The sequence below is a fragment of the Dipodomys ordii genome, unplaced genomic scaffold (assembly GCF_000151885.1).
Source record: "Dipodomys ordii isolate 6190 unplaced genomic scaffold, Dord_2.0 Scaffold150, whole genome shotgun sequence".
In the NCBI taxonomy this organism is placed as follows: Eukaryota; Metazoa; Chordata; class Mammalia; order Rodentia; family Heteromyidae; genus Dipodomys; species Dipodomys ordii.
Genome location: NW_012267366.1, coordinates 2419803 through 2430814, shown reverse-complemented (window position 1 = coordinate 2430814; position 11012 = coordinate 2419803). Strand labels below are relative to the sequence as shown.

General features: G+C 42.0%; 1 protein-coding gene across 1 annotated transcript; it reads right to left on the bottom strand.

Annotated features, from left to right (window-relative positions):
- Nucleotides 1–8291: 8291 nt before the first annotated feature.
- Tmsb4x (thymosin beta 4, X-linked) lies at nucleotides 8292–10517 on the bottom strand. Its single transcript, XM_013032152.1, has 3 exons — nucleotides 10420–10517; nucleotides 9157–9270; nucleotides 8292–8730 (listed from the first exon to the last, which is right to left on the bottom strand). Exons 2-3 carry the CDS (start codon nucleotides 9254–9256, stop codon nucleotides 8696–8698), a joined length of 135 nt encoding a protein of 44 aa, XP_012887606.1. The 5' UTR covers nucleotides 9257–9270; nucleotides 10420–10517; the 3' UTR covers nucleotides 8292–8695.
- Between the last annotated feature and the right edge of the window lie 495 nt (nucleotides 10518–11012).

The window sequence follows — 11012 nt, the reverse complement described above, 5'->3', positions numbered from 1 at the left end:
GGTGTGGCCAGAATTGTCAAAACCTACCGAGAGGCCAAGTTTAGGAGCAAACACTGTGTGGTTATGTGGAAACGAAAAGTCTGTTGTAATAACGAGACTATATATTGAACATCTATAATGTGCTTATTTCCTTCAACCCTCATGGCAACCCCTTATGGAAGGGCCACCCCTCCCCAACTTTGTAGATGAGAACCTTGAAGCTCATAGTAGTGAAGAAGTCAATGCAAAGTGCCACACTATTCACAGGAAACTGAACAAGAACAATGACAAGTTTAAAGGTGACAGGAGGGGAAAATGTCTCCTTATATGTGTAAGCAGTTAGGGGCCTGGGTGAAAGCAGGGAAAAGAGACTGATGGAGGGGATTTAGGGCTGGAGATGAAGGGCAATTCAGCAGAGTATTACAGAGAAGCTTTAAAGTCAATAACAAGTGACTGGTTAGGAGTGGAACAAAGAGAGGAAAAGAGACAAAATAGGTCGGGCACTGGTGGCTTATGCCTGTAATCCTAGCAACTCAGGAGACTGTGATGTGAGAAACAGTTCAAAGCCAACCGAGATAGGAAAAATCCATGAGACATATTTCCAATTAACCACCTAAAAGCCAGAAGTCGAAGTATGGCTCAAGTGGTAGAATGCCAGCCTTGAGCACAAAAACTAGGGCACCCACTGCCTGAGTTCACGCCTCAATACCAGCAGAAAGACAGAGAAACAGAGATAAGAGAAAGGAGAGAAAGAGAGAGGGAGAGAGGGAGACAGACATATGGGGAGAGGGAGAAAGGGGGGGGGGACTCCTTGGAGGAGGTAAGAGGTTGGGAAATGGGAGTCGTGACAAGTATGAATGTGACTCACTCTGAGAGAAACATTTTACATCATAGATCAGTACACACACACACACACACACACACACACACACACACACACACATCTCTACTCTCTCACATATAAATAACTCAAATGTAAAAACTTGATGCAACAATTCTTACTCTTACCATGCATGGGAGTCAGGTAATTCCTGTTTTTTAGTGTTTTTTTTTCTTTCTTTTTAGTGATTTGTCTGGTCTTGTTCTTTTTTTATCTATCTTGTTTTTAGTGCTGGCAAGAGTTAACTAAAATTGATTTCCTGCATCAGGGCCTGTGGTTTGAAAGCCATGCTCTAGGGTGTGGCCTGAAGCAGAACCGTGGTATAACTGCAGTGGGGAGTTGACCTGAAAATGGTGGTTGGCTGGGCTGCTTCTGCTTGCTTTCCTTAGCTAAGCCTGGGCCCCTCATAGTTTTCCTCACCTGGTCCTGCGATCTATCGATCCAACTCCCTCTCCTTTCCTAATGAGACACACTTCTTGGAAACACCTGTGGTGCAAAGAATGCTGGCAGGGGGCCAAGTCACAACTGGCCTTGGCCCAGCCAAATGTCTAAGACATTTTTAACAGATATAGACTTGAACATACATAGATTTCAGCTTCCAAGAGAGAGAGAAAATTCTGTAGCATTCTTGGTTATTGTTCGTGTGTGTGTGTGTGTGTGTGTGTTCCTGTGTGGTGACTGCAGTTTGAGCTCAGGGCCTTGTGCTCCATATACTCTACCACTTCAGTCATTCATCCAATGCTTTTTGCTTTTAGATTTTTATATAGAGTCTTATGCTTCATCCCCCCCCCACTGGCCTTAAATCTCTGTCTTAGCATCTCTACCTCTCCAATAGCTAGGATTTGAGGCTGGCAATGGCCATACCAAGTTACAACACAAAGTGTATAAAAAGGCAACAGAACCTTAGATGAATGTCTTATACAGGAAGCCTTGAGAATTCGTTTGGACTAGGAACAAGCAGTTTTTTACCTTCTGACCTCAAGGTTTCCAATAATTTTTGAAATCTCAATGTCAAGGTTATATATTACGGATCCTTTAAATATCCAGATGATAGACAACATTTTTTATATTTTCTTTGTTAGCTTATATTTTCTTTCGAGTTTTGAACTTTTGAAATTATTTATAATAGTATCATTTTTTTTATTTCCCAGGTGGTATGTTTTACATCCAAATTATCATACAAGCACAGTTATTTTCTTCTTAAGACACCTATGTTATTTATCTCTATAATTGCAGGAAACATAGCCAATAAACCTTTTACTGTTGTTGTTGTTCATGGGGCTTGAACTCAGGGCCTCAGTGCTGTCCCTGAGATCTTCTGATCAAGGTTAGCACTAGCATTCTACTACTTTGAAGCACAGCACTACTTCCAGTTTTCTGGTGGTTACACTAATTGCAGATAAGAATCTCACAGACTTTCCTGCCCTGACTATATTTGAACCAAGTGCTAGGATTACAGGCGTGAGCCACCAGTGCCTGGTGATAAAAAACAAACAAACAAACAAACTCTTGATATGCCTTCCAGTTCATGCTCCATGGCTTCTATAAGTTTGCCCATATAAGTCCTTAAATCATGAAGTTATTTTCTGATCAATCTATAAATAAGTGTCCATTAACTTCTTCTGCAAAATCACTTGTTTAATAACATGTCCCTGCCCCAGTGCTGGTCACCAATTGGTTGTTTCAACCATCACAAGGCAATACCTAGTCTAGATCTATTTATTAGGACTTGTAGTAGGTTGAATAGTAACTCCCAAGAAACTCCTGGAACCTGGTAATGTTAATTTCATTTGGAAAAGGATGCTTTGCATGCATGATTGGGTGAGATAAGATCAACCTATATTACACAAGTGGGTCATAAATCCAGTACCCTTACAAGATACAGAAGAGGAGAAGTCATGAGAAAAATATTAGTAGTCATTGAAAGTATGCAGCCATAAGCCAAGGAATACTAGGAGCCACTTTAACTAGAAAATATATAGAAGTATTCTCTTCTTGAGAATCCTTTGGAGGGAATGTATTACTATCAACGTTGTTAGGTTCCTGGCCACCAGAACTGTGAGGAAACATATTGCTGTTGTTTTAAGAAGATTGGGATAATTAATTGACAATTCTGGAGCTGTGATAATGGATTACAGTAGCCTCAGGAACATAGTACATAATGAAAGACCCACTTTTAATGTACAAGCCCTGAATATGACACTACAAACCTAAATCCCCCACAAAGTAATGTAATCTCAACCATTTCAAATCTATCAAAATTCTCTGCACACATTAGTCTGAAAATTGGTAGTATGTGAACATGAAAAATGTTTAGAATCCCGAACTGTTACAAGCTCATGTGACTTAAATGTCTACTGAGAAATATCAATAAAAAGTAAGATTTATTACCTTCTGACACTCCGTTACTGTAACACTGATTATCTTAATCTGCTTGTTTGATGACAAGTATGGACTGTTTCTTCTTTGCCCTACCTTCCTTATGTATGGCTACATTGCCATACATAAAAAAATCTGCAAGCTTCTTCATGAGGCCTCAATGATTTTAGCTCTGATCTCTCCCAATTGCCTAAAGTTAATTTTCAAACTCTTAACCAGGTGCAGCGACCCTTTGCAATCTGATCCTGGTTCAGGTCCCAGCCCAAGATTTTCCCTGGCAAAAACAGAAACTAAGTGAATGTTTTTTGGGTAAATGAATGGATGGGTACATGGCTTTTGCTGTACATGGCTGCTCAGTTGTGACTCCATCAGCCCATAACAAGGCCCAGAGCTTATTCCTGTTCCTAGCATCTAGGCACAAGCCAGGTATACAGTGGGTGCTCAATAAGTGTTCATGGAGTACAGAATGACTCTTTTCACCTTCAAACCAACTACTATGTTAGATAGAAACAACCCCATGAATCTAACACATACATATTAACCTTGTGAAATATTTTTGTTTCTAAATTGAGAAACACTATCCTAAAAGTCTTTGTGTAGTCAAAGGTATCAGCCACTTACAGAGCTCAATGTGGTAATGAGGAAAAGCATAATTTCCTGTGGTTTGACAGTAATGTGACAAGAATAGTTCCCATTGTTTTGAATAGATCATGAACATAATTTGTCTGACTTTACTGACACTTGAAGCTCTGGAAGCAGACCAAACAAATGCGACCTAGCTCTCAGCCACCCATGTGCTGAATTTAGAGATAGTTTCATGTGATCATTGTGCTAGATTCTCTGAGGAATTTCAAACATCCCATAATCATGTCTACTCCCAACAATCATATAGTTGAACTGGAAAGAGAAGGTGAACAGAGCGAGAGTAAAGGATTTAACAATTTGTGTTTCTCTGAGAATTTGACATCTAAACCACAAAATCCTAACTAATGATAGATTTTTTTTTAAAAGCTATCAATCCAGTTCATACTTAAATATGGAGAGTTCTCTAGATAAGGTTCTCAGAAGATAATAGGCAAGAGTAACTGTACGTGATCATTCTCTTGTGGAGTTGATTGCAATGTGAGGATGGTTGCTTTCCACCAAAGTTCATTCACCATTGATTTGAATTGATTTGAATGCAATGATTATTGATGCAGTTGGAAAAAATATACAAATCCCTTAGCTTTATCATGTGTACTAAAAATAGGAAGAAACAATTTCTTAGCATTTTTCACTTTAAGTTAGATGGAAAGGACATCTTCTGACTAATGGAAGACACACTAGTTTCTAGAGTGTCTTATTTATACTGGCTTCTTATTTATACTGTATGTCCATAGCAAAAAAAAATACTTGACAGGTGTTAGACAATCAAATATTGGTAAATCTATGAGCCAGTGCTCAGACCTAATAATGAGATTATATACTTGGCTCTAATCACTGGTCCAAATTGACACAACCAAGGACAGTGGTAAGTCAGTGTTTAAAGCTCTTTAAATATATTTCCAAAACTATTTTAAGCTGCCAGATGTGGTGGTATGCACCTGTAATTCCAGCCCTTGGAAGGCTAAGGCAGGAGAATCACAAGTTAGAGGCTGGTCTGGCTACACAAGACCCTGTCATTCATTCATTCATTCATTCATTCTCTCTCACATACATATTACTTAGGATTACTTCATGTGATCACATGAAACAATCTATAAATATACAAATACATGTGCACATACATGTCTTTAATTGTGTTATCTGGGATGATACTCACTTCAAAGGTACTTTAAATCAAGCATGTTAAATGTTAAATGAAGTCTCCATCAATTAAGTCCCATGGCATCCATTTCTGTGCAAGGCACCCTGGGATATAAGAGTGCACAAGGTATCTTGTCAGTGTAGTGTGCACAATTCTGCCCACAACAGTTCTGAGAAGACAAGAGTAGGGATAGCAGTAGCAAGACAGCTTCCCTAGAGAGATATAAAGACTGGGAAATGCAGACTGACTATACACAGGTCTCAGAAGCATGCTTTCTTCTGTGCTTCTTTCTACATCTGTGCTTTAAGTTTATAATTTGGTCCTTTCTTGTTATATGCAAAGAAAATACAGTTGAATCTCAAATTGATGTGTCATGTTTCCTTAGGTTGCACTGTAAGGCACTGTTTAAAATATAATCTTTTTTTTAAAAAAGGGAACTACAAGCTGTAAGTGAGCTTTATTGGGGGGGTGACAAGGGTATTTTTCTTATTCTCTAGCGAGGATAGTGAAGGCTACTGGGGTAAATGAAGCATTACATGCTTTCAACATCATTAAACATTGATATAAGTTCAGTTTGTTTTATTAGCATGCGTTTCACTGCAACATTTCTACCCACATATACAAAGCATTTTGATTAATCTCTTATCACTCTTATCCCCTTCCCCTTCTTAAAACAACTTCAACAGATTTCATCGTTCTATTTTCATCCACGCAAAGTAAATTTATATTCTTGACCAAGAATGACTCAAGCTTTTTTGTATTTTTATTCAGTTGTTTGGGCTATCATATGGCTTCCAAAATGCCCCCAAACTTTTAGAAATAATTCAGCAATCATTTCATCTTTGTGTCTAGAAAAATCCAATTCTCCTTTGGGAGAAAGAAACAGATCTTAAGCATGCATTTAAGGGCAACAATACCTAACTGTGAGTATAAGGACTGTACGAGGTCTCCAAACAGCTCAGAGGCTCTGTGTACTGGAAGATTTCACATGCCTGCCTGAACACACCCACTTCACCCCCACACACACTGGATCCTTGCGTTTGCAGCCCAAAAGCTGTGTGGTTCTCCTGAACGAAGAAAAGCACTTGAAAATTCCATCCATTAGGAGACTGAATTAGGGAACTGTAATCATTGAGAAATTCATGAGATTTAAAATGGAAGACTGCTCCATCTCAAGAATCTTTTAGTGAGCTTTTGTCATCCCCCCCCTTTGTTTTATTTCTCGTGTGTGACATTCAGCTCTTCATTAAGCTCTTTAAGCCTCTTTCCTGGTGGTGGCAATGGGGAAGATAGGGTCAACGGTCCAGTAGGGAGGGGCTTCAATTAGGGATTTGTTTTGTTTAATAATAGAATGTCCTCTTCTCCTTTGGTTCTATAAAAGAAAATTCTGTCTACCCCTAAGTCTCATATAGCAGAAGCATACATTCCCACCGTGATTCATAAATATCTCCAGCACTTCGGGGAAGGGTCTCTTTTTGGAAAGAGTAAAGAGTCCCCCATCAAATTGAAAACAAAACAAAGACAGCAAATCAGCCTGTCCTATGCCCCAGTACAACAGTTAACTAACAGCTTGAGATACAGGAAGAGCTTGCCAATGTTTCTCTTCTCTCACACCAAGCACCCAACACTCATTCAATCACTACTAAATTTCTAATATCACTTTCATTTCATTTTTCCGTTTTAGCTCTGTCTGTCCTCCCAGGAAAGAAAGGTAATTTCTTCTATCACCTGGCCCCATGAATCATCTACTTGCCTTAAAGTTCTTATTTCCCTAAGAAACACTGGAACTCTGATAATTTCTAAAAATGTCTCATTTCAGCAGTTTGAAAAATGCACGCAGCACAAATTGCTGTGGATCTGGTTTTTCTTTGCAGCTTGAACATGTTCATTGGGCCTTTTTATACTTTGCCTGGTAGGTCAGAAAAGAAACTGCAAAGCTCCGCCCCTTCTAGGGCTGCTTCATCTTGAGCCCCACTCTCCCACTCCCCTCCATCTTTGTGTTTCTCATATCTCCTCTCCACGGACTGAAGACACTGTGGCTTGCAGGTTTGAAGCAGCTCTGCACATCCTGCCCTCCCCTCACAGATAAAGGCTTCTAGCTGATGGTGTGTCTACTTGATTGTCTAAACCACAGGTACAAGGTTTCCTGTGCATTTCTCAAAATGTTGTGCAAAAGACTTCAACCGGTTTGGTAATGATCAACAACTTCTCTTCACCCCTATTGCGCCTTCCTCCACAAAGGGGATTTTTCTAAGTTAGCTTTTAGGGGGAAAGTTTTCCTTGAACATGTGCATGGGGCATTTCAGATTTGCTGAGTTATTGGGTGAACTACCATTCTTAAATATTGTTGCGTTTTGGCCTAAGAAAATTGGGGCTCTTATTTTAAAAATAATCTGTACCCTTCTTTATGGAATAGAGGAATCCATTAAAGAGCTTTAAGAACATTCTTTCACCTTGTAAAAATTGATATCTTATTTCCCTCTCTCCTTGATAGTTCTGGCCTGGCTAAAACAAAGGTTTTTGTTTGCTCCACACCCCCCTCCCACCAATTAAATATATAATCCAGATAGTCCTGTATGGAGGACTGGATCAAAGGCCAATTCATTCTTGCTGGGCTTCCACACGGCAACCATTTTCATCTATGTCCTGCTTGTGCCTTTTAAATCCAATAGTCATTGTTCAAATTGATGATTCAGTAACTTAAAACCACTCATTAATGGTAAATACAATTTTAAACATTGAATTCCAACTAGAAACCAGCCATTAGACTATAAGGAAGCACCTACTAAAATGTCATTTTTATTCATTTTATCTGATAAACATGGTTAAATTCCATTTGTTCAATGCTAGTAATTGTTTAAAAACCAAGTTGATTTTGAGACTGAAACAAGACGTACTTTCAATCATCTTGAGCACTAAGTAATAAATTAAGCCTTGGCTTATCAAAACCTGTATAAAATGTATGAATTGCAAATATGTTGCCCAATATAGCCTCAAACTCCTGGCCTCAAGCCATCTTCCACTTTGTCCTCTGGAGTTGTGGGGACTACTGTAGTTAGTGTGGCCCTACAAAGTTTTTGTGAAAGAAAATCCTCTCTCAATTTCATATGCCTGGGTGAAAAATCAGCCTTATGCTGTGAGGGCATTGACCAAAATGGTTTGCATTTTTCTAGCCAGGTCCCAGGGAGACCAAGAGGCAGGTTCCTTTGCAAATATTTTAAAAGCGATTAAACTTGCTCCTTCGACACACCAAGCAGTGACAACAGCCAGGTTTTAAAACTTTATTTGCATATTAAAAAAATTGTGCATTCCAATAATTAAAATCATTTGAACAAAAAAAATGGCACTCTGATTAAACTGCATTTTACAGCCTGCAGGATATCTTGGACCAGCTTGGATATTACTCTAGACTTCTCCTTCCTCCCACCCAGCTTTCTTCCTTCATGCACATTCAAGTTGTTTTCCTTCCCAGCCAGCCAGACAGATGGGAGAGGCAGGCTCGGCCTCCGTTGTTGTCAGTAGTTCTCAATTCTTTGATATGAAAGGGGCAGCACAGTCATTTAAACTTGATCCAACCTCTTTGCATCTTACAAAGTTAAACAGCTAAAAGAAGTAAAATAAGAAGGCAATGCTTGTGGAATGTACAGTGCATATTGGCGGTGCACACCTCATTAGGATTCGCCTGCTTGCTTCTCCTGTTCGATTGCTGTGGCAGGAAGAGACAAAAAAAAAAAGGAAAGAAAGAAAGAAAAAAAATGGAGGCTCAGAGGATGCATAAGATGACAAATACTTTCATTTGAAACCTCTATACATATCATAAAAATGTCCCATGTGTACATAATCATTGCATCTTGAAATAAAAGTCATATTAAATATTGTAAATCGACGTACAATGTGATAGATAAATTGGCGGCTTGTATATAAATATTCTATTAAACACTAAAGTCCGTGTTTATTGGCTGCAAAAACCGTTTCTAATGAACCTTTCCAAACCACACATTCATCATCATCAAACTGTTGGCTCCTCCCCCAAAGTACCCCCCCCCCGCCTTCGCCCCGCTGCCCCTCCCTTCCTTCCACCCGCCGCTCCCGCCCAGCGCTTTCTGAAAATGGGTGATGGGTGGGGGCTTACTTTCTTTTGAAGGCAGAGGATTTTTCTCTTGCGTTTCTGTCTTCTTCAATTTCGACTTATCGAATTTCTCGATCTCAGCCATATCGGGTTTGTCAGACATGGTCGCTGAAGGAGCTGAAGGAGATAAAGCCAAGAGCCCGGCTGAGAAAGAGCCACCCGCCCTCACCCCTCCCAGCTCAGATATGTGTCGCTTCCCCCCCCTTCCATCCTGAACCCCCTCTCTTCCTCTTCCACGCAGCTAAGAAGGTTCCTCTTTTTACAAGAGGGGGGAAGCGAATACCTCAATACCCCCCAACCTCGAGGACCCCTCCCCCCGCTCCAGACGAGGCGTCTCAAAGCGCAAATCTCACCGAAGACCAGAACTGACCTCCGTAGGTTATCTGTGGCAGCTGGTCAAAATTAAAACGTAGGTCACGCGCGTAAACTGCGCAGCCACGTTCAAGATTTCAGTGGCGAAGATCGATTCAAAACGATCCAAATGCAGCCAAGGGCTGGCCATCTCCTAGATGCGGTCTCCTCGCCCCAAAGATGCTGACGGGGTGCAGCCGCCTCACAAAGGCGACAGCTGCCATGGCCACGAGCTTCCCACCACCGCCGCGCCGCCGCCCCTCGCTCGCCCTTTCGCCCTCGCGCAACAATGCAGCCGCGGGCACACAAAGCTGCCTCCCCAACCCCCCACCCCCCAAACCCATCGCGATCGGCATCGAGGGGTGATTTAGGCAGCCTTGGCACGCATTCCCTGGCAGGATGGACTTGAAAAGGTTCTCGGGACCGCCCAGCCATCTTAAGCCGGGACGGAGAAGGAGATCACAGCCTTGGACACCGTCGCAGATTAGCGGACGGGAGAGCAGCGCCAGCCCCAGGTTGAGTGACTGGGCGTAAGAACAAAGGGATCTCTCTGTTCCTGATTAATTACAGCCTTCAAGGCATTGCAGAATGCCTTTTTTGGCGGGGGGGGGGGGAGGCAATTCCCTCGAAGCTCCAAAGCAAAAAATAAAATAAAATAAATCCCTAAACAACAACAACAAACCCCTCAGATTCGTTGTTTAATTTTTTAAAAATCAAGTTCCCGATTCCTAGACGCAGCATCTGGAAGGATTTAGCATCCCCGATCTCCCCCAAACCACCTTCCAGGAGGACTACTTAGGATCGGCTTTTAGGGATGCTTCGTGGGGATGCAAATAATGAAAGGGCTAGCACGGGCGGCCGCCAGTAAGGGGAGCAGGGGACAGAAAGACAGGAGGAAGGGGCGCTGGAGCTCACCGAAGCGAAGTGCGTGGACGAGAAGAGACGGCTCTGCGCAGTGGCCACCAGTGAATGTCGGGCGGGGTGCGGCGAGCGCCACTTTATGGGCGCTCCTATGTAAATGAGGTGATGTCACCCGCAGGCTCGCTTAACTCCTTCGCGCCGCGTCTACGGAACAGCGTCTGGAGGGCTTTGGGGCAAGAGGAGAGCCTTCCCCCTCCCCCACCCCCCTCCCCCACTCACCCCCATATCCACCGGATCACCCTAACCGCAGGGATGATAGAAAAAGAAAAGGAGTCAAAGCCCATCTTCCATCCCTTCCTTATAACGCATTTTCTTTGCCCTCGTGTGTGTGTGTGTGTGTGTGTGTGTGTGTGTGTGTTAATATTACAATGAATTTTTGCAGCCGTGCCTCAAACCCAATGAAGAATAACTAAAAAATGGTCCAGGTGGTAGTTTGGGGACTTCGGGCATTCCTCTACAGAGAAGGGCTTTGTCTGCTGCAGACAACCCCAAGGTAGGGCGCGGTGGCCCTGGTACCAGAGCCTCGCCCACTGCAGGGGTCTGATTTCTGTGACTCAGCTTTCAGACCAGTGGAGGGCATTCGCCCC

Bases quoted from the DNA above. Each gene is read 5' to 3' on its own strand.
- Tmsb4x (XM_013032152.1), bottom strand. From the start codon at position 9,256: ATGTCTGACAAACCCGATATGGCTGAGATCGAGAAATTCGATAAGTCG. The intron at 8,731-9,156 runs GTAAGCCCCCAC...TTCCTGCCACAG, and splicing joins TCCTCTGCCTTCAAAAGAAA to CAATCGAACAGGAGAAGCAA.